At 40.3% G+C, this 27877-nt stretch overlaps 2 protein-coding genes and 1 pseudogene across 3 annotated transcripts in view; all 3 read right to left on the bottom strand.

Annotated features, from left to right (window-relative positions):
* LOC306859737 (uncharacterized protein) overlaps window positions 1-27877 on the bottom strand; it is a 708874-nt gene that overhangs the window by 93079 nt on the left and 587918 nt on the right. The window lies entirely within an intron of this gene.
* On the bottom strand, window positions 10132-14771 carry LOC306859493 (ubiquitin-conjugating enzyme E2 T-like). Its single transcript, XM_079400535.1, has 7 exons — window positions 14684-14771; window positions 14339-14456; window positions 14183-14252; window positions 11619-11724; window positions 11312-11410; window positions 10819-10902; window positions 10132-10682 (listed from the first exon to the last, which is right to left on the bottom strand). The coding sequence occupies exons 1-7, from the start codon at window positions 14753-14755 to the stop codon at window positions 10563-10565; spliced, it is 669 nt and encodes a 222-aa protein (XP_079256661.1). The 5' UTR covers window positions 14756-14771; the 3' UTR covers window positions 10132-10562.
* LOC306860060 lies at window positions 16208-17004 on the bottom strand (annotated as a pseudogene). Its single transcript has 2 exons — window positions 16841-17004; window positions 16208-16405 (listed from the first exon to the last, which is right to left on the bottom strand). The product of its transcript is annotated as an uncharacterized misc_RNA (transcript).

Here is a 27877-nt window from a genome sequence, read left to right as displayed (position 1 = left end):
ATCTGTTTGTAAAGCACTTTGAATTACCATTGTGTATGACATGTGCTATATCAGGGGTCTCCAACCTTTTATACACACGGACCAGGTTAAGGTTTGAAAAAGTCTTGCGGACCGGGAAGTGGTGGGGGTTGTTGTGGATGGGGCCTTTTAAATGAGTCTATTCATTTATACTGTTATCAGCACGTTGAAGTAGATTCATCTCTTGTCGTCTCTGAAAGAATATGCGCTGTTGCAGCGTTAGAAAACTGTCAGTTTTTTACTTTCACTTTCTGTATGACTGAAGTTAAGACGTTCACCGGCATAACTGTTAAGTTTGCACGTTGCTTGTGTGATATCCATTGGCTCGCCTTCATGGTTTAAAACAGAAATATTTCCAGTATTGCAACGTAACCGCAATACAAGAGTTGTAACTTACAAGAGTTGTTGGACAAGGACTACTCCCCTTCCATGCTCAAAGTCTATGTGGCAGCTATAGCAGCTTCACACACTCCTATAGCAGGACAGTCGGTGGGCAGGAACATGGTTGTCCGGTTTCTGAGGGGATCCAGAAGGCTCAATCCTCCTCGGTCCCCCACAGTCCCTACATGGGATCTTCCCACAGAGAGCACTCAAGTTAGCATCGGTCAAACAAGTTGGTGAGCTGCATGCGCTCTCGGTAAGCCCTGCCTGCCTTGAATTTGGGCCTAACGACTACAAAGTCGTACTGAAACCTTTGCATTCCGTTTAGAGCACAGGTTATCACACTCTCTGCGCGTCCTCCTTCGTTGGAGGACCAGGAGTTGAACCTTCTCTGCCCTGTCAGGGCACTGAGAATTTACATTGAGCGTTCCGCTGCCTTCAGACAGTCGGAACAACTCTTTGTATGCTTTGGTGGCTGCTCCAAGGGGGCTCATTGGCTAATTAATGCTACCACGCTAGCATACTCCTCCCTGGGCCTGCAATGCCCCACAGGAGTATGAGCCCACTCAACAAGAGGCCTGGCCTGTTCCTGGGCACGGTTTAGCAGCTTGTCCACAGCAGACATTTGTGCGGCGGCCGGCTTGGCCTCACCGTCCACTTTCACCAGGTTCTATAGCTTGGACATTCTGGCCTTACAGGCTCGGATCCTATTTGCTTAAGAGTCACATGCCTGCCTAAGGCCTATAAGTGCTGAGGCTGTACAGAACTGTTGGAACGACAATTCAAGGCTGGGTTGACCTCGGTGAGTTCAGCCCTCATGCCTTCTGCAGGATTCACCCTGCTTATACTTGGGCCCTCTGAGCCCGAGTGGCTCAAGGTCAGATGTATCTGTCGTTCCTCTTCATGACACAGCAGGATTTAATTAGTTCTCTATAGCATCTAGCGACGCAGTATGAGTGAAAGTATCGATAAGGAACGTACTCGGTTACTAACGTAACCTCGGTTCCCTTCGATACGGGAATGAGTACTGCGTTCCTTGCCACGCCATGATGCTACATGACTCGGTGTCGTCGCTTCAGTCGAATTTACCTGGGATCCTATGGCGAAATGCCTGCTTATATAGCCAGATGGCTCCGCTGCCGAGCCATTAGTTCGTTCCATTAGTACTCGTTCCTGTATCTAAGGGAACAGAGGTTACATTAGTAACCAAGTACGTTATGTATGGTTGCCAGGCCATTCCTGTAGAAATTTGCCTCACTAGTCAGTGTGTCAGTGAGAAAGCCAGGGTTTAAAGACCAAAAAAATTAAACAAAGCCTATATCAAACGGGAAACGGCTTGAACATAACATTATTTATTTCAGAATCAGAATGAGCTTTATTGGCCAAGTATGTTTACACATACAAGGAATTTGTTGTAGTGACAGAAGCTCCACAGTGTAACAGAAAGACGTTTGAATTATAGTTTTCTTTTATCATATTTAAGCAATATCACACAGAGTGTTACAAAAGCACTACTGCAAGTGTTATTCTTTTGAACAACATCTAGGCTTAAATATCTTCAACATTCTTACCCATTCTTGATTATGGGGATGTAGTGTATCAACATGCACCATCTTATCTTCTTTCCTCTTTAGATGCTGTGTATCATGATGCCTTAAGGTTTATAACTGATTGTAAACATTTAACACATCATTGTACATTATAAAGTAGAGTTGCTTGGTCCTCTCTTGCGGTTCGAAGAAAAATGATGCATTTATATAGTGCTTTGTGTATAGCTGTACACCCAAAGCGCTTTACAATCATGTGGGGGGGGTCTCTCCTCAACCACCACCAGTGTGCAGCATCCACTTGGATGATGCGACGGCAGCCACAGCACAACGGCGCCAGTGCGCTCACCACACACCAGCTACAGGTGGAGAGGAGAGAGAGTCATTGAACCAATCAAGTGTATGGGGATTATTAGGAGGCCATGATTGATAAGGGCCAGTAGAGGGAATTTGGCCAGGACACCAGGGTTACACCCCTACTCTTTACGAGAAGTGCCATGGGATTTTTAATGACCACAGAGAGTCAGGACCTCGGTTTAACGTCTCATCCGAAAGACGGTGCTTTTTGACAGTATAGTGTCCCCCGTCACTATACCAGGGCGTTAGGACCCACACAGACCGCAGGGTGAGCACCCCCTGCTGGCCTCACTAACACCTCTTCAACCACAGTATCTCTGTTGTTTGATTCAACAAAAAACAGTTGGTAATTATTCACTTCATTCACAAATGTATTATAATTTCAATGTACCCTCTGCTAGAACTAATTTAGGTACTAAGGTTTTTAAATATGCTGCCCCTTTGGACTGGAATTGTCTTCAAATTAAATTAAGGTTAAATCAGTTGGTGCCTATTAGATATTTTTAAAATACTTTTAAGTGGTTTGGAGAAAGACTTGGATATTTGCAAATGTTTCTAATGGCTGTATTTTTAGCGATTTTCTTTTTTAGTGTAGTATTTTGTGTATTGTATGTGATTGTTTGTTATATGTATTTGTCAATTTGGGCCGCCTATCTTGACCAGGACACTCCTGAAAAAGAGATTGTAATCTCAGTGAGTTTTTTCTTTCCTGGTTAAATAAATGTTATAATAATAATAAATAAAAAAATTAGTTGTAACATTTTAGTTACTGAATATATTAGGTTACTCAGCATTTTTCTACTTCCATTTATGAAAGTAGTTCAACTTCCAGGGTCAACGCAGAATTGGAAGGCCGCTTTGCTAAATTAAATTTGAATAGCCCTACATGAGCTTAACTGGTGTAGCTAACAGTACTCCATTAACTGTCGTATATATCTCATAGCATTTGTGCATGATACCCACTTCAGCCATTCAAACTCTTCACAATATCCACTATAGTTTTAACGTAAGAACGTGGGTGCGGTCATTTTCAAATTCGATGTACGAGGCTTCCAGTGCAGCCGTTCAGTATTATAGCTGTAAAAAAAAGAAAAAAAAAGATTTTATGCTGCACCTAAACATTATTTTATTGTATTATCATAATCAAAAACACATTGGTTTGTCATGCAGATAGTTTTACTGTTTATTATACCACTTTGTACTGCACTTCTTACTGTAGGCTACCTAGCTGAATCGGAAGTCTTGCACATTAACAAGAAATAGTTACATTCATGTTGAAAAATAAGTAGATAGCCAAAGTGTGGTTACTCTTGTAGAAATGGCTCTAGCCCATCCTACATATTAAGTTTATGAATTTCTTAGCATATTTTTCACCTGTTTTATTGTCTACCAATGAAAAGAGAAACAAACAAGCTCATGATTTGAGGACTGTAAAATACAACACTTAAAAAAAAAAAAAAAAAAAATGTATGGAGTTTTAGTTTAGGTTTTATTCTCAATATTTTATTATTACGTTTATTTTTTTCTTTCTTAGTTTTGAAATGCCGTTACCTCAAGACATTTACCTGTGAACCTGCACAAGAGTTCATGTCCCAGAATGTTTACCCCAAAGACAGCAAGCTGAATTCATGTTGGCTTACTCGTGAGAATCACGTTGACAGTATAAAATACAGTCAGCTAGTATACATGATAACACATTCACGAGTCAGAGCCTGCCAGGGAGAACAGAGGAAAGAAAAGGATCTTATTTTGGATTCTATTTTAAGTTTTGCCATTGGCAGTCCAATTATAGAAGCAAAGACAAGGAGGGGGCATGAATTAAAAGCAATAAATAAAGATGATAAATTATCGATTGTCTCAAATTTGATTGCTTCAATTATTTCCAGGCAAAGACTTGTTGCATGTGCTACTTTGGGACAAGTCAGACGGGTTATAGGGTTAGAATCTAAACTCTTTAAATGCCTCTGATGATCACATTCAAAGTGTGCTAGTAAATACTTGGAAATCAATTGACTCAAGATGTGTTTTTGCAGGGATATTTTGTACTTAATTGTGGTTCTAAGGCCTACTTTGTGATGTAAATCAAACTGAAAAACTGAAAAGCTGCAGTTGATAGAACGTGCACAGAAGCAAATAAGAGACAGCTAAGTAGTCTTGAGAGGAAGCTGAGCGCATTTTTAGAACATTTCACTACCATGTATAGGCAGTATAAATCATGCCTGATCTTGCATTGTTGACTTTGAATTTGATGAAAAAATAAGTTTATCAAGTTGCTAAATGGACCATACTCACAGCATAAATTAGGTCATGTGGCAAAACTGTGGCATTATTGCTGTTTGAAATTGTTATTGTTGCAAAGTGCATTCTATTTCACATTCTAGACTCTTAAAAGCAAGGTTCTATATTGGCATCGATGGTTCCATGAAAAAACTATTGCTATTGCCTGTGTGAATATATATATTTTTTTAATGTACAAAAGCTGCTTTATAGTGGAAAAAGGTTCTTCAGGTTATTTATATGTAATTATTTTTTTCCACTAAGAAAAAAAGGTTCTTTTGAGAATTGTTTACTGAAGGGTTCTTTGGGGAACCAAAAACGCTTATTCTATTGCATCGCTATCCCTTTCGGAACTTTTTTGTAGAGACAAAATACCGTGATATATACAGTAATCTAGTATTCTATTCCGAACAGTCTTTATAGGATAGGTATTCCTTTGATGGAAATTTAGCATGCAAGTTATCAGTTCACAACAGCAGAGTAGAAAGAGAGGACTGAGATGAGATAGCACTTGTTAAGCTGTGTTTGGATTCATGCAACACACCATGATATGTACACCAACAGAGGGAGAGAGAGAGAGAGAGAAACAAAAACACAGGTAAAGTAAGTGATGATTGTATCTGGCATGCAAGCTGCGATTACAGCTCAGGTGGAATGTTAACATTGCCCGATAATATTTTACTGTCTCCATTTGAGTTCAGCCAACCAGAACTAGAAGAAAAATGATTGACCTGAAAAGCAGGAGGTGTTTGTGTCCATAAAGGCGTGTGAAGAGGGGGAACCTCTTCATCTTTGTCAACAACCACGAGACTAATCACTACATAGAAAACAAGTGTTGAATTTATATTGAATTTTTAGGTTCCCAGCAGATAAAAATCATGAGAGGTTTCTCTCATTCTTTCTCGTTCTCTTATTCAGTGATGACAAACCCGGTATACATTGGTCCTTTAAATGCATTTCTTCCATAAATGCTTCAATATGTAACTCATAACATCACTGATGTGATATTATTTTGCATATATAAAGCTATCGTGAAAATATGTGTTGGTACTGTAATATGACAGCTCTCGTGTTGTTTGGACAATCTCACACACTTTTTTATTTAAATGAATATCCTAGAGCGCCTCCTAGAGCATAAGGTAAGCATGACACTGAGGTACAATCTGAAACAGGGATGATCAAACTCGGTCCTGCAGGGCCACTGTCCTGGAGATTTTAGCTCCAACTTTAGTTTATAGTAAGACCTTGATTAGCTGGACCAGGTGTGTTTAACTGGGTTTGGAGCTAAACTCTATAGGACAGTGAGGACAGGCGCATGATTCAAGATGCTTCAAGAAACCTACCTGCAAAGCTACAGTATGTTTCAGGTCCCAGGCAATCGGGAAGTCTGTAAGCAGTAATCCGCTTAGTAGTAAATGAGAGCGACAAGAGTTAGGTGACTGGCTTTGCAGGTAGATCTCTTTGAAGCATCTTGGAGACATTTACAGTTCTTCTGGATTTAGTCTGTCTCAATTTGTTCCGTTTCTTCATGTCATTCCAGACAGACTGGATGATGGTGAGATCAGATCTTTGTGTGGGGCACCGGCTGTAGTCAGATTCCTTGTGCAAACAAAAATCTCACTGGATTATTACAATTAATGGCTAAATGAATGTTTGGAAATGTAAACTGACATACACACTACAGCAAAAGTAAAAAAAAAAACGGACTTAAAACCATTGAAAATACTAGTGTTCTAATAATTCTGGCCACCACGGTATGTATATACAGTGCCCTCCATAAGTATTGTGACAGCAAAGACAAAATCGCTTTGCAGTACTTTGTAGTAATCAAGACATCTGTAAATATGTTTACAAGATGAACCCGAGACAAAAGTATAAAATGTCACATTTTGTTATTGGGTGCTCCAAAACATACACCTTTTACCAAATAAAAAGGACAACATTATTACCAGCAGTTTCACAGACAGGGACTGGACTAAAATGCATGTTTGAGCTGTTTTAACTGAAAGCATATCAGTTAATTGACATATCTTAAAATTAGTTGTTTTTTTTCTTCTAAATCACATTTAGAAAAACGACTTAAATTCATGCTCAGTCGGATTTAAATCTGGAGATTTACTTGGACAATCTAAGACGTTTCATTTCTTTGCCCTGATAAACTCCTTGCCTGAACTGGCAGCGTGTTTTGGGTCAATGTCCTGATGAAATATGAAGCGCTCTCTGGTCTCATTTTCTTGAATATTGGTAGCCAAGATTGTTTTGTACCCTTCCAAATTCATTCTGCAGCTGTCGTCATACATTAAGTCATCAATAAAGTTGAGAGGGCCTGTTCCAGAGACAGCCATGCATGTCATGATTCCACCTCCACCATACTTTACAGATGAGGTTGTATGCTTAGGATCATTTGCAGTTCCCTTTTTTCCTCCACACTTTTGCTTTCTCATCAATTAGATAAATTCTAAAATTAGATTAGAGATCTTTGTCTCATCTGTCCATAAAACCTAGTTCCAAAACTCCACTGGCTTACCTTCTTTTTTGATCTTGCCTTTCTATTTTTGGTGCTGGTCAGAGGTTTGCATCTTGCTGTAGCATCTGTAATTCTGTGTCAAAGTCTCCTGAGGACAGTAGATTGTCAGAGCATCACCCCAGCTTTCTGGAGGTTCACTCTTAAAAATAAAAATAAAGGTGCTTCACGATGCCGTAGAAGACAATTTTTCTCTAAATGGTTCAATAAAGAACCTTTCTGTTTCACAAAAGGTTCTTTGTGGTGAAAGAAGGTTCTTCAGATTATAAAAAGGTAAGAAAGAGATGGTTCTTTAAATAACCTTTGACTGAATGCTTCTTTTTGGAACCAAAAATGGAACCTTTTAAGCACCTTTATTTTTAAGAGTGCTGTTGGTGATTTTACAGACACATTTTTTAGGGTTCATTTTAGGGTTCTTTTTCACAGCTTTTATGATTTGTCTGTCACCGACTCCTGTGGTTTTCTGATTACATTGACTTCTATTAGGGTTGTAATGATTCAATTATTTTCTCGATGCATCAAATATGCAACACTCTTATAAAACGGCTTTGTTTGTTTTTTTGGTGCAAACTCTAAAATAGTTCAATCCAAAAGTATTCTTTAGTGTAAAACATGTTGAATGTTAGCTGATCGATTCATTAAACGATGAGCTGTTTCCTCTAAAAAGCTGTTTATTCAGCATAGAGAAGCCTCCCCTACGGTGGCCGAGAAGTGCAAAACAAATCACGATTCTGAAAACAAAATAACAAATTACAAACGCAAATCTAAAAAACAAAATAACAATTCAGAAAACACAACAACAATTCCAAAAACATTATAACAATAAGAAAACACAATGACAAATCCGAAAACAAATGAACAAATCCGAAAACAAATTAACAAGTCAGAAATCACAACAACAAATCAGACAAACCGGAAGAGATAGGTATAGTTTGAGACAGCGCCATTGGTTTGGGAATAGATTACTCATCGCTGATTGGACGAGAAATCTGTCAATCAAGGTGTACAGGAAGAACGAGAAGAACAGCAGTGTCAACTATTGAACACGTCAGCTCCAGTGGTGCAGATGGTAGCGCGCGTATCATTGTGTTTTTGGAAGTTTTTTTTTTTTCTTCCTTCCTTTTCAAGTCTCGTATCGCATCGGAAAGGCATTTATTTTCAATAAAAATTAAGGAAATAATCCAAAAGTTGAAAATAAAGCATCGGGTAAGGTTAGAGTGGGTGTAGGGAGAGCTTTATTGTACCAATAAGGTGGCATCCATTTGAATTAAAATGATAATTTACACTCCATACGTTATTATTGCATACTGGTTTTTTACTACAATACTGAGGTTAGCTGCTATCGCTATTTGACAGAACTATGTCAAATGTACCGTCACTCCCATAAACACTGTATTAGAAACACCCTCGCATTAGCGTTAACAAGTTTTTTTTTTGTATTCTGATTCAAAGGTAATATAATACAGAGTATAGTGTTGTAAATGTACATGCATATATATTTTTGTGCAGCAGCTATTTGCACTGTAAACAGCGATAGAGGCTATTTAACTAAGTGCAAATACCCATTTACACTGTTAAAATAGCAGGATTTTGTGTTATGTATACTGCTTGTTGCAAATAGTGGCAATTATCTGCACCTCAGTATTGCAGTAAAAAAAAAAAAAAAAAAAACTGTGCAATAATAACGTATTGAGTGTAAATTATAATTTTAATTCAAATGGATGCCACCTTATTGGTACAATAAAAAAAATAAATGCCTTTCCGATGTGATACGAGATTTGAAAAAAAAAACTTTGGCAAAAGGCGGACTCGATCACATCCAAAAACACAATAACGCGCGCTACCGTCTGCACCACTGGAGCTGACGTGTTCAATAGTTGACTCTGCTGTTCTTCTCGTTCTTCTTGTACACCTTGATTGACAGATGTCTCGTCCAATCAGCGATGAGTAATCTATTCCCAAACCAATGGCGCTGTCTGATTTGTCGTTGCGTTTTCTGACTTGTTAATTTGTTTTCGGATTTGTCATTGTGTTTTCTTATTGTTATAATGTTTTCTGAATTGTTATTTTGTTTTTTAGATTTGCATTTGCTTTTGCAATTTGGTATTTTGTTTTGAGAATCGTGATTTGTTTTGCACTTCTCGGCCACCGTACTCCCCTCCATTGACATCCATTGAAAAAAAATGGCCTCTGTTCTCCTTTCCATTAGCAGTTACGCTTTTTTGGCTAAAGGTTGGCTTGCCTTCTAGTGGCTTTGCAGCTATCCTCATTATGACGGTGATATACTACAGTAAAGTCCACTCATTTAACTCCAAAGCAGCAAAAATGCACAAAACTACATCAGACACAAAACTATACTGTCAGGCATTTTCAGACAATTCTGTATCTGGTGTTTAACAAGTTTGCCTAAATGTTTTGCCTGAAGGGCTTTACTTTGCAATAATAACTGACTGGATGTACATTATCCTGCTTATTACATGGCTACTTGCCACAAAACTAAATAATTAGACACTGTATTGATTTGAGTTGAAATATTTAAACAAGTTTCCGTGAAGAAAGCAGTTGCTAAGATATTGATTTAAGACGAAACTGTTTTAAAATCGTACAAAACGATCACGAGAAAGCGAGTCTGCGATACCACGATGGCACTATTAAATATTTGTACAGAGAATATTGATTCGAGTTTTAATATTTTATTAGCAAACCAAATGTGAAGCTTCCACAAATAAGAATGTTCCCAGCAAGCAAATAGCACTAGCTGCAGTTACCTGGATGAGCTTGTGTTAATAGTGTTTACTGGTTGTTATTGGCGAATAACATACCTCGGAATGTGGTGACTGACCAATCAGAATCGAGTATTCCACAGAGCAGTGTAATAGTAATATAAAGTTATTTCTTCTAGTTTTATCTTCAGACAGCTGATGCTTCACGAGAGCGCAGGCAGGAGCAAAAGAACAAATAACTGATCCTACAACCAACGTTACCGTGATAAAGATCAACTCTTACACTATTAAAAAAACAACAACCAACGTAGCATACCATTTTATTTTTAAAAACCGGTCACAATAAAAGCTCAAGTTTTACATGTTTACACTGTGTTAAACATAAGACCACAAGTCAACAGATCATGATTGTTAGTGATTTGATAAGCTTGTAATAAAGCTTGGTTGAGATCTTTCACAGATTGTAAAGTAAGTTACCTATTGTGTTATACAATATAACTACCTCTGATCTAGTATGGAATACTTTTTAATAGACTTATTCATTAAAGATTAAATTTGTATTAAGAAATGTTTTTAAATTGAAGACTAATGAATAACTCAGGGAGATGCAAACGTAGGGTAACATTAAATTTATTTCATTACATTCATATAACCAACTGTAAACAAGAAAAAAAAAATACCACAGAAAATGATTTGTATAACAAACTTAAAATCAGTAATTTGTAAAATATAAACCTACTGCATGCATAATTTCTTGGTGTGCTCTAAATTCTCCTGTGCAGTAAGTGCCTCTCTCTTGTGTGCAGTTTTCTTATTTTTATTCTCAGGAGTCTTTTCTTCCATCTCCACACAACCCTTCAAACACAAGACCGTGCCATCAGACTGAAGCAATGAAAGGACACCGGCTCCCCCGAGTGTCTGATGTGTGTAATGTTAGTGAATGAAATGTTGGACTTAACCATTGCTGCAAGTTTAAATAAAACAATCTTACCTTGTTCTTCTGTATTGCATGTTCAGCCGTCCATTTCTTTGCCTTTTCTAGATATAGTGGTTTGTTGTATTTAAATTCTGAGGACTGGAAAGTATGCCAGGTATATTAATTTAAGAGTAATGTGAGAGCAATAATTATGAATGCTTATTTCTGCCACTGAATGAAAACGTAAAAAGGTAATTTAAAAAGGTAACTTTTTAACTTGAAATTCTGTCTTTATTTCACACAATTGTGAGTTTGCAATTATGAGAAAAAAGTCACAATTAACTTTATTTATTTTTTCAGTGGCAGAAACAGGCTTCCATAATTAACAGTCAGAAGTGTGAAGGTGGCACAAAATAAAATAATGTTTTTGAACAAACAGCTAATCCCCAGCCCAATTCAAGCCACTGGTTCAGCCAATGTTATGCCAGGTTCTTCAAACAAACAGATTTCAATTCCAGAATTTACACACTTGACCTTTAAAAACTGAGGGAACTTATGTAAAACTCACTATATCAGCCATGAGTGGGTCGTCTGGGTTTGGTTCGGCCATCAGTAACTGTATGGAGGTGAGCACTGTAGAAATGTTGAGCGATGGCCTCCAAGCTCCCTTTGAAACCAAATGCATACGAGTATCAACATGTGACAACTGACAATCACAACATATATGCATAAAAAATGTCTACTTTCAAAAGTTAATATGACTACAAATGTCATACTTTAAAACAAACAAAATGATAAAAATTATATTTTTAAAAATTTAAATTAAGCCTATATTTATTGAATTAGATGTTGATTCATTTTTTTTCAGTCTTTACCTTTGGTGGCAGTTTCAGAGCATCAAGACAAATGCGTCCTGCATTATCAATGTTGGGGTGATAGATGGGTGTCAGAAAACGCATCTTTGGAGGTTCAAACGGATACCTTCAAACATGAGAGAAGTGTTAAAAAAATTGTTTTAACAAAAATGAAACTTCGCTGTAAATCAGTACTCAGTTGTAGATGAGTTTGTTTCATCATTGGAACAGATTTGGAGAAATTTATCATTCCAAAAATCCATCGAGACATTTAATAATGCGAGTGCATAATCCATAATAACACTCCCTTCAGTTAAAAAGTTCATCCCCTGTTGTCCTCTCACATTAAAATCCACCAACATATTAGCTTGATCTGTACAGATTTCTCTCCTGATTCAGACAAAACTACTTTTTTTACTGTAGAAAGCAACATTAAGGATAGAGGACTTGTATTTTAACTGGAAGCACTGTTTTGAAGTTTAAAAAAAAGCCTTGATGAATTAGTTTTCTTACAAACACACAACTTTTCACTTCCTAAGACATTAAAGGGGTCATATGATGCGATTTCAAGTTTTCCTTTCTCTTTAGAGTGTTACAAGCTGTTCATACATAGATAAGATCCCTAAAGTTGCAAAGAATAAAGTCTCAAACCCAAAGAGATATTCTTTAATAAAGTTAAGACTTGTCCACGCCCTCCTAAAATGGCTCATTTAAACAAGCCCCCAGACGTCTACGTCACGGTGTGGGAAGATTTGCATAACACCACCCAAATGTATACGCAAACAAAGAGGGTGTGATTTTTATTCTCGCTGTAGTATTGTTGTTGCCGCTGGCGCCGTGTCCTGGAGACGCTGTATTTAATTGTGAAAGTACTTTGTTTGGCCTTCCAAAACAGGACACAACTAGAAATAAATGGTTAAGCTGCATTTACAACACTGTTCCAGAACAGTTCAACCCTCTGTCTCTTCTCTGATAAACGCCCTGATCATTTCCTGGTTTTATGAAGCCCGTCCCTCAGAAATACGCAATGGGCTCTGATTGGTTAGCTGGCCCAGTGTGTTGTGATTGGCTAAACCGTCTCTAGTGCGAGTCTAAACGTCCCGCCCCTCAGCTCAGCGGCATGTGCTCCGGTTGTATTGTAAACAATGGCATCGTCTATATTGCGTATCAGTTTGAGCCTGATTGAGACGCAGAGGATGTTAGTGAAGAGGATCGCGCAGAACCTGTGCAAACGTGGCTTTTAATGGTAGGCCTAAGTTTTTTGTTTGTTGTTGTCTCATACTTTTAGATACGCTGTTATTTGTAAATGCTACTGCTTCTGTTAGCTTAATATACGGTTCTATTTTGATTAAAGCTTTAATACAGTACGGCAACCGCACACGCGTCCATGTATAACGCTTCTCATAGCTACAGTATGTGAAAATAAGTGTATTCACTGAACTGATGATCTGAGAGAGAGAGGGAGAGGGAGGGAGATGCAGAGCAGGGGATGCGAGGAACAGTATTTCGCTGTTTTAGAACATTGATTTTGAAACTTGTGAATCCATTAGAATCCTTAGAAGACAGAATCCTGATTCATATATGAATAGATTTTACGTGCACCCCTAGTTTTCTCTTCCTCTTCTCTAAAGCAGCACAACATGGCCTCGCCCCCTTCGTTGTGTGTTCCCGGGTTTGTCTGGGTTCGTGACGTATCGGACCCGGGAAGTAACTGGTTGTAGTATTGTAGTCCCTTACCAGTCGTTTTTGTAACTTTGCAGATATTGTTTATGCTCAAACAGCAACATTACACACCAACATTAAAAGAGTGAAATCTCATTAAACCACCTCACCTACTGGCTGTTCAAACGCGAGTTTTGAGCAGTGTAGAGTAGTGCTTGTTGTTTGTCGTTTCTCCGATCACAAATGCAGACATGGTAATGTTTAAAGACAGTATAAGTCACGGAAACGGCATCACAATACGGTGAGGGGCGTAACATTTCCGTTACACGCTTGAGGTATTCGGCCAATCATTATGCACTGATATGCAATCAATATGCACAATATCCAGCCTCATCTGTAAACTATGCATCATTAATATGGTGAATACTGAATTTGACCTTTTAATATTACCGTTTTAAATATATTACGGCACTTTAAGTGTTTTTACAATGTTTTGTCGCACTGTTTATGACTGAAATATTGCCGCGGGTGCTTAATATGACCAAAACTTGCATTTTTTTCAGAAATACCTTTCTTTTGAGAGGTGATCTAAATATTTGCGGCTGGGAAACATTGACACGCTTGTGCTGCAGTTCTATGGATGTTTTGCCCTCCAAGTCTTCGTGACTGAAAGCTATGAATTGTGATGTTTTTATCAGCTGTTTGAACTCTCATTGCAGAGGATCCATTGGTGATGTGCAAGTGATGTAATGCCAAATTTCTCCAAAACTATTCTGATGAAATAAACCCATCTACATCTTGGATGGCCTGAGGGTGACTACATTTTTAGAAAATGTATTTTTGAGTGAACTATTCCTTTAGGCATATCAAAAATCAGTTTATTGAAACAGTATGATAATGTTGAGATCATTTAGTAGTCTCACCTCTCAGGTATGTTGATTTCCAGTGTGAACACGCCTCCTTCATATGGAGTGTTTGCACCTGCGACAATTTCTGTATCAAAACACAGGAGGGGATGCTGTCAATGTGTAATGTTTGATCTTGTGTCAGTATTAAATCTCATATGAGAGCAGACTGACGGGCTTGTAGTTCATCCACCCGTCCCTCGATCTGCCAGCAGGACACTCCTGGAGGAGGCTCAGCACTGAGGAGCTGCAGCTCCCGCTTCAGACGACTCATTCTCTGCATAACGACTGCCTACATCAACACCACACAGTTATTAAGCGAACAATATTTCCAATACTCGTCACTTGCCACGTTCACAATACGCATTAATAATAGCACGTTTCCCTTCAGCAGCAGCAGCCGAGTGTTAATCAATGTAACGTTAGACTACAATGGAGTTTGTCAAGATGTTTTCCTATATAAGCAAAATAATTTAATCGACAATTGTATGAGGTATTTAGCTTGTTATCTTCACTTACTGATGTTGTTGCTGCTAAGTAAACACCGTCTGAATGACTTTCTGGGTTTTGATTCTGCCCGCTAATGTTCATACGTCATTCATTGTGCGACCGACGCGCGGTTTTACCTCCCAGTGCATCATGGGTATTGTAGTTTCTTACGTGGCCACTTATCATGGTTTGATTATCGTTTTTTTTTTTTTTGCTTAGGTTGAATCAAACCTCACTTACAAATGTTTAGTCATTGAGACGTAAAATGCTAGTATTTTAATACTGTTGTATAACTCTTGACTTAATATTTAACCAAAAGATTGAAGTGTTTCCCCAGGACAAGCGTATTTTTCATGAATATAAGACTGGGTAAAGTTGACATATCCTTTTTTTGCGGTTTGATAAGCCAGCCTAAAACATTTTAAACACAGCACTGGTCCTTGAGAGGCAAAACAGGCCACAAAAGTGAAATTGTATGTATTAAAGGAATTGTTACGACGCTTTTGCTTATGTTTAGGCAGCCTACCATCTACTGTGCTTTTCTTTCTTAACCCATTTAATCCCAAATTTTTCTCAGACATGAAAATATCAAAATGATGTGTCATTAGTACCGCCTTGAAATAATCTTTTTTTTTCTTTTTCTTTTTTTTTATGGAAAAGTGTGTGTTTTATGGTTGGTCACAACTGTGAACGGTAGGATGATGTGTGCAGGGCTGCTGCTAGCGGCCAAATAGGGAGCGGCGGGACTGAATGTGTGAACTGAAATTAAATTATTTCTGCAGTCATCACAATTCTTATATATACAGTTATTAACCCATTTTAAACAGTTTCATCACATTCTATGGTTACTATTATACATAGAAAAATAATTATAATTAAAAAGACTTCAAAAAAAATAGGTATACTAAGATACAAAAAAACATTAAAAAAATAAATAAAAGAGTTATTATCCCACTGGTCACTATTGCTGCCATTAACATGTTTACTCATTTTTTTGTCCACACTCAACAAAACTGAATAATTGTGAATTCATATATTAATACTAGACACCTTAACAATTATGTGTACCAAAAATCTGTCACATCTTTATGTTAACATACACTACTGGCCTTTTGTTTTGGAGCTTTGATGCAGCCATCTTCTCATGGTGCAAACAGGAAGTAAACGTGACAATTTCCACTAAACATATGAAACTGCACATATTTAATTGAGACCCTTTATGTTTTCCATATTTGCAGAAAATGCACTAAAGCACCAGTCAGTAACATTTTTAGAGCTTTATAAATTAAAACCTTCTTTACGGTCACATTTAAATTATTTAGGTTTAGGATTTCATGGTCTGGGTAATAATTTGAAATGTGCATCATTGATTATTTTACTGAAATGTTATTAATTTGTATTAAATGTGAGAAGTGAAATGTTGTTTTAAAGCAGACATATTGTATACAATGTCAATCACTGGCAATGTTTGCTCCTGTTAGCTTAATTTTATTTCCAACACAATCCTGAGAAAGTGTGTAGTATTATTACACATCAATACATTACATAGGAATTTTACTTAACAGCAGTGGCAAAAATAGCTTGAAATGTGAGAGTTTATCTATTTTATTCTCCATTCGGACATCAGTGAATCCAGAGGACTGCAGTGCTTCCATGTAGACCTCAGGACGCCATTTGTCTCCAGTGAGTACTGTCATGTTAACAGCTTTAATAACACTGTCTAGTCTGAGAGTTTTGTAACCATAATACCACCTGCAGGGATAGAAAATAATAAATTCTAAAATTATAATAAAAAGACATACAGTCGTGTCCAGCAATCTGAGACCACATTTTCATTCTCAATTCATTTTGGATGATATCATGTACTGTGGTTTTGAACTTGTGGAGTTCATGCATCTCTAGATAATGGCATACTAAATACTGTTCAAAAATAAATAAACAAATAAACAATAAAATAAATAAACCTTTTCAATAAAACAGTTCCATTTCCATCAATTTCTTTTATGAAGTTTACCATCTTAAATACAAAATCATAGATGTTGATTTGGACATTTTATTGAATTACTCAAATTCTCGAGATCTCACCTCTCACCTCCATTCTGCTCTCGCTCCCGCTTTCAGATCCGGCCAGAAGTAATGTCAACAGTGTTTTCTTCTATAGGCATGGCCACCAAATCACTGTAATACAGCACAGCCTTTCCTCTGGAGATCTGCTCCTTCATGCGCTTACTGGCCATCTCATGCATGTATTGAGAGTAATCCCCCCCGAGCAGTTTTCCCTCCGGACCTGTCAGGAGCTGCACCGCCGCCTGCAGACCGAAGCCCGGCCCGTGACTGAGCTCCAGCCCCATGCCATTGGGTTGTATGTTGCTCAATGAACTTGGTCACCAGCCATCCAGTTAAAGAATATGTGGGGTGACCCAGCTGTTTGCCCACTTTGGTAGACAGCATTTCTATGCTGAAAAAAAAAAAGAATAAAACAATATACTGTATATGTGTATATATACTGTATATAGATGGGCCCTCAATAGTTAGGAACTCAGAGTGTGTGCTCAGAGAGCTACTCTCTCTCAGAAGTAGGTTATGAAAAGCGGGGAATGGGTTCAGGCAGCCTGAGGTAGGGGAGTGTTGGAGAAAATATAAAATAGCAGCGGGGCTCATGCACCGGGCTCGAGTAATGTCACGCTGGCTCAGCCCCACGTGCTTCACCCTCCCCACATCACTTCGTCTCGTCGGTGTGTTTCATACAGGAAGAACAAATGCCCCTCATTGGCTGCAAGCAGCTTGGTTTCCTTCTGTGTTTCCGAGGTGGACATTGGCATCAATGACTCCATGTTCTTGATGGTGACTGCCGTCTGATGCTGAAGAGTGGGCATGTTCCAGCGAAGAGTCCAAAGCTCCCTCTCTGTCTAAGTCTACACGGCTGAGTCCGGACACCGAGCTCACCTGTGTGCTCTCCAGGGCTGTGGAGGATCTCAGCCTTGAATGGGCTGCCTCGGAAGAGCTTGCCCAAGGCCTGCTTGATGAATGGTTCCTGAAGGAGCATTGTCAGCCATCCTCCCATTAGCCTGCGGTCCACAACGAGCTCACCAATACGCGGCGGGCTCCCTACTCGGCTCGTGTTAACCCTTCCTCTCACCACTGTTGGTGGCGCTGAGGAAAAAGGGTACAGTAAGCTTCCTCCTCTCAAAGAGGCAGTGGCTGCTCATCTCTGCCCGCCATCAACCTGCAGATTCAAGACTGCAGTGCATCCTTCTGAGCCCTGCAGAATGACATCCACTCTGGAGAATAGGGCTAATGCAGTGGCTGGTCAGACCGGCTCAGCACTGCATGCAATGACAGTACTCCAAGTATTCCAGGCCAAACTTGTCTGTGACATGAATAAGTCTGAATTAATTATTAATAACATTTAAACAGGCTCGTATAACCCCACTTCTTAAGAAACCCACTCTTAAACCAACTATTTTAGGGAACTATAGATCGATTTCCCTTATACCTTTCATTGCAAAAACACTTGAATGAGTTGTGTTCAACCAAGTCTCTGCCTTTCTCACACAGAAAAACTTCCTGGACAGCAACCAATCTGGCTTCAGAAGTGGAAATTTGACCAAAACTGCCTTGCTCTCAATTGCCCTAAGCCCTAAGACTTGCAAGAGCGGCTTTCAAACCTTTATTACTTATCTTGCTGGATCTGTCCGCTGCTTTTGATATGGTCAACCACCAGATCCTCCTGTCAACCCTATTGAGAAAGGGCATCTCAGGAACTGCACTCCAGTGGTTTCTTGGAGAGGTGAGGTATCCAAGTCGCAACATCTAGCTACTGGGGTGCCTCAGGGATCAGTTCTTGGACCACTTCTCTTCTCTGTCTACATGGCATCACTAGGTTCTGTCATTCAGAAACATGGCTTTTCATATCACTGCTATGCTGATTACACTCATACACTTCTACCTCTCATTCCATCCTGAGGATCCAACGATAGCTGCTCACATCTCAACATTCAATTCAAGTTTATTTGTATAGTGCTTTTTACGAAACAATTCGTGGCAAAGCAGCTTTACAGGGAATTAAGTTTCAAATATATTGTAGAAACTTAATATATTTAACTTGTGGCAAAATTTGATAATTCTGTATGTTGTAGAGGGGTTGGCATCATCTCTTCTCAGGTGTTTGGTCATCTCAGATCATTTAAGGGTTGGATACAGACTGACACTTCAGTAATTCCTAGTTACCACGGGATGTTAAATATGTCTAACAGACATTTCTTGCTGGATGAAGGACCATCATCTTGCAAGGAGTGAATGTATTTCCTTATAAAAGTAATTCTGAGGCCAAAACTCAGGAACTCTCGCAAAGACAGATGCCATGCAATAAAGCCATAAAACTAATTTGGAGAAGGGATCTCCAAAGACAGCAAACAGCACCACTCTCCTTGTTCATTTACGACCCCCTTCTCCCCCTGCCCTCTCTGCCTCTCCCTCTTTCCCCCCAAATGGTTTCACGTAAAGTTAATTAAGAATATGTATATGCCACATATCATGTATCTTGTGAACCTGTTGTTTTTCCCCTTCATGTTTGGTATCATTTTAACTGTTCCCACCTGGTGGAATGACCTGCCCAACTCAATCCGAGCAGCTGAATCCTTAGCCATCTTCAAGAAACGGCTAAAAACAATTTTTTTCTATCACATTTTTTTCTTTACACCAGCTATCTTTTTTCTATTCTATCTACTTGTTTCTTTAAAAGAAAAAAAAAACACTAGGTTTCTTTTTTCTATATTCTATCTACTCGTTTTCTTCTCTATCTACTCGTTTTCTTCAGTCTTAGAAGCCACCCTGATCTGTGTGCAGAGAGGAAGAGGAGAGATAGAAGCTGGAACTCCCTTGAAGAAAGCTCACGCTTCTCCTCCGCTCCTTCGAATATGTCTGAGCAGTGGATACTTTCCGGCCAGGCACATCCTTCAAGTTTAGCGTGTGCCCACGCAAATAACCACTGTGATAGCAGACCCACATACTCAAAAGAGCATTTCTCCTCTCCCTGCAGTCCCAAATGCAAACACAAATGCCAGTTCCCTACACTTTCAAGGCAAACTGTCATCTGTAAAAATAGAAGCACTGGCCACCCAGCTCATGGCTTGGAAAGCCATTCCGGACGTTGGATTCAAAATATAATAAAACAAGGTTATTCGCTTCAGTTCGCTCACAAGCCGCCTTGCTTCGGAGATGTTATTCAAACTTTGGTATGGAACAGCACTGCTCAGAATCTCCATTCTGAATTATTAACACTGCTTGCAAAGGGGGCCTTGGAAATGGTCCCCTTAGCGAACATCGAGTCAGGCTTTTATAGCCGATACTTCCTAGGATGTTAATGTTGAAACAGATCCTCAGGCAAATATGCCTTGGGGACTAGTTTTTGAAAGTGGATCTGAAAGACGCTTACAGTCACATCCACATAGACCCGAGGGAGTAGCCTATCTGTACACAGTCCTGTCGTTTATGCTTTTCCCTGGCCAGCCGCACTTCTATGAAGTGCATATATGTGGTGCTCTCCCCTCTGAGATAGATGGGAATCTGCATTTTAAACTACCTCAACGATTGGCTGATACTGGCCAGTTCAAAACGGGAACTTATTATCATTGTTGGTCAACCACCTGGAGCGTCTTTAATTGAGAATCAATCCAACCAAGAGTCTTTTGAATCCCAGACAGCGAGTTACCTTTCTGGGGACGATTATAGACTCAATTCAAATGTGAGCTTGAAATACGCCAGAATGTTCCCTGAGAATTCAGCAATTGGCGGCATCATTCAAATTGGGGACTTCACATCCCCTCAGAGCCTTTCAGAGGACGCTTGGCTTTGTGTCGGCTACCTCCTCTGTGATTTGTCTGGACCTGCTACACCTGCGGCCCCTTCAATATTGGCTCAAAACTCATGTTCCGTCCCCCGCTTGGTGCCTGGACCAATGTTATATCAGGGTAACCCATCACTCTATCCAAGCTGTGGGGTTGGTAGCGCTTTCTGCTAGCGCTTCTTAACTGGAGTTTGGGCCCAACGACTGTTACCCCCTGTGAAGGATGGTGAACAGGTTCCTGACCTACTGTGCCCCATTAGGGCACCCAGGGTGTACATTGAGTGCTCTGATCTGTTCAGACAGTCAGAGTAGCTCATATATTCTTCATATGCTGCTCAAAAGGGCTGCCTTTTGTGAAGCAGAGGTTATCTCACTGGTTAGTAGAGGTCATAACCCTAGCTTATGGTGCGGCTGGCTTATTCACCTTATTTTGCAACGCGGAAGTAAATACGATGACGTACTTCCTTATAATGTGTTAGACTTCCGTTTCGCTACCTTGTAAGTAAGGAGCGATGTGGGGAGAACACACAGAGAACACTGTTAAACGCCGTGATGGTAAATATTTACCACACCCGCGGTGTATAACACAGTGGGAGGATGAAATGAAAAAGTGGCCTGCCATAACTTATGAGGACATTTTCAATTATTTTGTGTTGTCGCTCGGAGTAGACGGGTCTTCGATGCGGAATTATAAAAGCACTGAGGCATATCAGTACCTGCACAGCGGAAAAGTCGGTCGAGTGCTGGTACATGAAATAGACAGCGTTTTCGTGTTTTTAAAAGCAGACGTGAATGCAAGTCAAAGTGCGCAAATGTGCATTCAGCTTGCAAATGATGACATGTTTTATCTCTTTCATCTGTGAAAGCACTTGTTGATAGTTTTAAATTAGTAATGAAATTCTTTGGTCCTTATCCGTAAACTGATTACTGTACTGTGCAGCATTAGGTCGGATTAATAGCATCCAAAATAAGTTATAAAATAACTTAAATATGTGTTTCCTTTTGTTCCATGAGTTTTGAAAAAGTGACGAATTGGTGTTTATTTACCTAGCACTGCTAAACTGTATCATTTTCAGTGTGTGTGTGGGGGGGGAATCAAAATAAATTGCATCTTGACATTATGATTTGTGTTTGTGTGTGTGCATATACAAGGAGAAAAAAGTAATATAAGATCTTGAAAATATTCGTGTACAAATAGTATATTTAATCGTCTGTGCATTGAGGAAACAACACTGAATAATTCAAAACAACTACACAATGTATCAAATTAAATTAATAGTGATTAAATTACTAAATTAGTAGCAGTGAATTTGTGGTTTTATATACACAATACTGTACAATAATAATGTACAACTGATTATTTCTAGAACCACTGTCAAATCAGTGGAGTTCAACAACTAATAGTGTAAACACACATCCACATTCAGCTCTTGTGCATGGATTATGATCAAAACAAATGTCTTGAAGGTATTTTTTACGTTTGAACCAGCTATTATGACACCCCCTAACTGCGCAAAGTACGCCAGTCTTTCTGTAGTCCATATTAAAAGTTAACTAGCCTGTAAAATCTACACAGTCGACGCAAACTACGTAATCACAATACAACTAATATTAGCGGAAGTGCTTTACCGGAAATCTGACACATTATAGTTCGAAAATGGCGGCGTCCGCGTTTACATGAAAAATAAGGTGAATAGTGCCCCATAGGTGCAAGGGCCCATTCCACCAGAGGAATGGTCTCCTTCTGGGCGTGGTCTATTGGAATTTCTATTGGTGAGATTTTTGCACCTGCCAACTGGTCGTCGCCATCGACTTTTAGTAGATTTTCCAATTTGGATGTCCCCACTTTGCAAGCGTGTATCCTATCTGATTACTCTACCTCATTTCCCTCTTTGAGTGTAAGGGCAGTATTGAATAGACCTCAGATTGGTAGCTCAGGTATCTTATAGCTCAGGCTACAGAGCTATAAGACAATGGGAGAGACCGTTCGATAGCGAATACCTTGAGATAAGGGAACAAGCGTTGCATAGATTGCTGTGCTATAAGCTGAATGTGAATCAATGACTGTCACTTCAGTCGAACTGATGATGATGATATGGCGCTCTAAGCTGGCTTATATAGCTATCAGCTCCTCCCCTTTTGGTGGGAAAAAGCGCCATTGGTTGGTGCATCTACACAAACATGATCAAATCAGGCTTCAGAGTCAGAGTAAACTGGGGTTTGCCCAAAGCATCATTCAGCCAACGCTCATTCCCTTATCTCAGGGAACTGAGGTTACGTTAGTAACCAGAGCATTCCCATTATCTCAGGGGACCAAGGTTACATTAGTAACCAGAGCGTTCCCTTTTGAAACGTTCACTCCCATTGCGTCAACTTGTCCAATAGTCCAGGGCACAATAGGCCTGGAAATAATGAGACCCAGGCTGGGGTCTACGTCAGCGAGAACCCTTTCCATTCACATAGGGGATTGGGGTGATTAGGCAGACAAGATCCATGCCTGAAGGGTTATAAGACCTAGTGAATGTAGACTGCAAAGACCAGCCACCTGCCACAGAGAAATTTCCGATCGAGACTCCACTGGACCAAGCCCAGGAGGAGGCCATTCCTCTGGTAGAGTGGACCCTCACTCCAATAGGACACTGTAAATCCACTGAATCGTAGTCCAGGCCTATAGCATCTACTATCCAGCAGGATAATCTTTGCTTCGTAACTGGTAGCCCTTTAGAGTGGCCTCAGAAGCATACAAAGTGCTGCTCTGTTTGCTGAAAATGCCTAGATTGATTTTGAGCCTGATGTGCTCCAGGTGGCTGAGCAGCAGTGACCTGTGAGCGAGGATTTCCTGCTTCAATCTGGCTAACAATAGCCAATCATTGAAGTAATTCCTAATGTGGAGTCCCATCAGCATCAGATGATAAAGAGCTGCAACCATGTATAAGTGTGTGGGGCCAGAGACAAGCCAAAAGGCAGGACTATATATTGATAAGCCACCACCTTGAATACAAATTCCAAGAACGGTCTGTGATGAGGTGCTATCTGGATGTAAAAAACGGCAATCAGCACAAGACCACAAGAACCACATGAGTCCTCTGCACAATCTGAATTGTGTTGCAGCTTGGAATTAAACCACATCATGCTGGTTTCATCTGGCCAGAGGATAACTGGCCCCCGACTGAGACTAGTTTCTCCCAAGGTTTTTTTTCTCCATTTCTGTCACCGATTGAGTTTAGGTTCCTTGCCTCTGTAGCCTTTGGCTTGCTTAGTTTTTTTTTTTTTTTTTTTTTTGCCAATATTGCACAGACACTTCATTGCACAGACACTATTTGAAGAGAACTGAACTGAGCTGGATGATGACATCACTAAATTTACAATGAACGGACTTTAAATGGAAAATTGACTGTTTACTATTGTCCTCCTACATTATCAGCACAATATTTTCCTGTGTAAAGCTGCTTTGACACAATCTGTACTGTATAAAATGCTGTATAAATAACAAGGTGAAAAACCAGTCCCCTGGGCATATTTGCGTGAGGATCTGCTTGAAAGTTAGCATCCTGAACAGGCGTCTCATTAGGCAACTCAGGTGTGTGAGATCAAGGATGGGCCTAAGCTGGCTATCTTTCTTTGGAATGAGGAAGTAGCAGCTGTAAAAGCCTGACATGCTGTTCTCTGGCAGAACTGTCTCCATGGAACATTTTGCTACTAGACTTTGTACTTCGGACTGGAGTAGATGTGCATTGTTGTCCTGTACCGAAGTTTGAATAACACCTCTGAAACAAGGGGCTCTGCGAGTGAACTGGAGCAAGTAACCTCGTTCTATAGTCAGAACCCAACTTGACATGACTGGGATGGCTTCTCAAGTCTGAAAACAGGCAGCAAGTGGTCTGAGGAGTTGAGCACCACCATTGTGTGAAGTGCTGAGCCGGCCTTGCCAGCCACTGAATAAGTCCTTCCCACTAGGGCCGAGTTGGTCCTGGAGGGCTTGGATGGGTGCGCGGCCTTGGCTTTCAGGCCACATCCACATGAAGCCAGAGCTTTCCCTATCTGATCTTTGTTTTCCTCATTCCAAAAAAAAATAAAAAATTAAAACGTAAACGCAGTGTCGTCTCAAGAAATATCTGTGTACTCACGAAACCACTGAAATCAACTCAAAACAATGTAGCAATACATACCAGACCAGTATGTGGCGCTGTAATTCTGCCACAGAGACTCGTTAAAAAAGGAGAAGAAGACTTGTTGCATGCGCATAAACCTTGCGTGCTGTATACAAGCCCAACACAACACCACACAAAAAGATTTTGCTTTAGGAAAGCTAATAGACTCAGTAGCTTCTGCAGCATGAACACAAGCATATAGTCTGCCATTGTTGTTATTGCTGCTGTTACGGGATGTAGTCAGTTTCTGACTAGGGTTGAGATGTGGGGTGATGACATCATCATGTCAGATGATGGCTCTACATATGAAAACGCAAGGGTGTCATTTTCAGATTTATCCACTCTGGGACCCGGATTTAAAAAACAGTTGGGTCAGGCTCCCAAAATGCCGGATCTGTCTGGACGAAATGCCTATATGGTACAAAATGTTTGCATACTGTATACAGCTAAACGCGTCTCCTTGTGGACGGGCCCTCAATCTCAGAGCCAATGGGGGGCACAGATGTGCATTATAAGTGAGAGTCTAGTACAGTATCATGGTTATCGTTAATACCAGTGACACCTCTATAGACTAGTCCTGCTCAGCAGTGACTCATTAGGTGCAATAGAGAAATTGCCCCTTTCTAATAAGACTTGGGGATGCTGTCTAAATTTTATGTTATATTGGCAATTGGTCAATAAAAAATTCAAAGATTAAGATGAAATTGAAGTTCCACCAAATGTAATTGGACAAATAAATATAATCATGCATAAAATGTTTTAATTTTTAATATTTAGTTGAGAATCCTTTGCAGCCAGTTACTACATTAACTATGGAACTCATGGACATCACCAGAGACTGGGTTTCCTCCTTTGTGACACTTTGCCAGGCCTTTACTGCAGCTGACTTCAGTTGTTGTTTTTTGTGGGTCTTTCTGCCTTTAGTTTTGTCTTCAGCAAGTGAAATGCATGCTCAATCGGGTTGAGATGTGAAACATGTTCCAGTCTGTGCACTGAAAGCAGTCCACCTCAGCACTACAGGACTGCTTTCAGTGCACAGACTGGAACATATTTAAAGAGGCAGCTACCTACAACAACCACACAGACCTGCATGAGTACACTGAAACTGTGACTGCTTACATCAAAAAGTGCACTGATGATTTGACAGTCACCAAGTCCATCACCACACGTGCAAACCAGAAGCCATGGATGACAGCAGAGGTTCGTGGGCTGCTAAAGAACAGAGATGAAGCATTCAGATCAGGAGATAAAGCAGCCCTCAAAACAGCAAAAGCCAATCTGTCCTGTGGCATCAAAAATGCAAAACGGTCATATGCTCAAAAACTCAACAATCACTTCACAGATAGCAGAGACACACGGAGCCTGTGGCAAGCCATTCAGACCATCACTAACTACAAGCCCCCGCCACAGGCTTGTGATGTTGACACATCCCTCCCCGATGCACTCAACCACTTTTATTCACGGTTTGAAATGCAGAATGACACACCTGCACAAAAACTGCCCACACCTCCCAACGACCGGGCGCTCTGTCTGTCTCCATCCGACGTAAGGAAGACCCTATCTAGGATTAACCCACACAAGGCTGCGGGTCCTAACAACATGCACAGCTGATAGATGTCCTAACAGATATCTTCAACACCTCGCTGAGCCAGGCAGTCGTCCCCACATGTCTCAAATCCACAACAATCATACCGGTACCAAAGAAATCACCTGTGTCCTGTCTAAATGACTACCGTCCCATAGCACTGACTCCAATCATGATGAAGTGCTTTGAGAGGCTAGTCATGCACAACATCAAAACCAGCCTCCCCAACACACTCGACCCGCTCCAGTTTGCATACCGTCCAAACCGCTCTACGGACGATGCAATTTCCTCCACCCTCCACCTGGCTCTTACCCACCTAGAAAATAAAGACTCCTATGTTAGAATGCTGTTCATATGGAATTATTTTTGTGTCTTTATTAATCAAACAAAAAATCTGTATTTGAGAGCAAAACTAATTATTTTGTAATTAAAAAATAAAAGTTTGCAAAAAAAGTCTTCTTAAGGTTCAAAATTAAAGTAATTGAAAACAAAATAATTTGCAGTGCGTGTAAATCTTTAAAAATATATATATTTTTCTTTGTGCACTTCAAAAACTTTTCATCACTAATCCACAAATGTTGCTCTCTTTCCTGCCTTCTTTTTTTGCGGGTCTAAAACTTTTGTTTGCGAGTTGAAAAGTTTTGCTTGCGAATGAAGCTGTGTGAAAGGCCAGCGGAGGCATAGGAGGGCGCTCTGGAGGCGCGGACACTTGAGGGCGCTCTGGAAGCGCGGACACTTGAGGGTGCTCTGGAGGCGTGGAGCTGGACGGAACCAGCGGGGACACAGGAGAGCTGCATGGGACCAGCAGAGACTCAGGAGACACAGGAGAGCTGGACGGGACCAGCGGAGAAACAGGAGAGCTGGACAGGACCAGCGGAGAAACAGGAGAGCTGGACGGGACCAGCGGAGACACAGGAGAGCACTTGCAAGGAGCAGGCACTGGAGGGCACTTGCGAGGTGCAGACACTGGAGGGCACTTACGAGGAGCAGACTATTGGGGGCGCTCAGGCAGCGCTAATTCCTAGGGGCGCTCTGTCAGCATAGGTACAGGAAGGACTGGCCCTGGAGAATCGGGCACTGGAGAGACTGGCCCTGGAGTAGCGGGCACTGGAGGGACATAGTCAGAATAGTCCACCTGCCATCAGTGGTTCAATCTGAATGTTATGAAGCGACGAGAATACTTTTTGTACGCAAAGAAAATAAAAATAATGACTCTATTCAACAATTTGTCTCCTCTTCGTGACCGTATCCGCTGGTATCAAACTGCGTACACTGTTCTATGTCAGCCGCACCACACATCCAGCGGATACTTTCCAAAATGGCACTACGCTGACGCAGAGGAGACGAATTGTTGATTAAAGTAATTATTTTAATTTTCTTTGCGTACAAAAACTATTCTCGTCGCTTCATAACATTCAGATTTAACCACTGATGGCAGATGGAGCCATCTAAGGCTAATCGGCTTTCCCAATTAGACAGCTGCAGCTCATTCAGAACGCTGCTGCCAGGATTCTGACTAGAACCAGAAAATCTGAGCATATCACACCAGTCCTCAGGTCCTTACACTGACTTCCAGTTATATTTAGGATTGATTTTAAAGTACTTTTACTCGTTTATAAATCACTCAATGGCCTAGGACC

This window comes from Barbus barbus (assembly GCF_936440315.1).
Source record: "Barbus barbus genome assembly, chromosome: 40".
NCBI lineage: Eukaryota > Metazoa > Chordata > Actinopteri > Cypriniformes > Cyprinidae > Barbus > Barbus barbus.
Note: the sequence above shows the minus strand (reverse complement) of the source record. Positions and strands in the feature narration are given on the sequence as shown.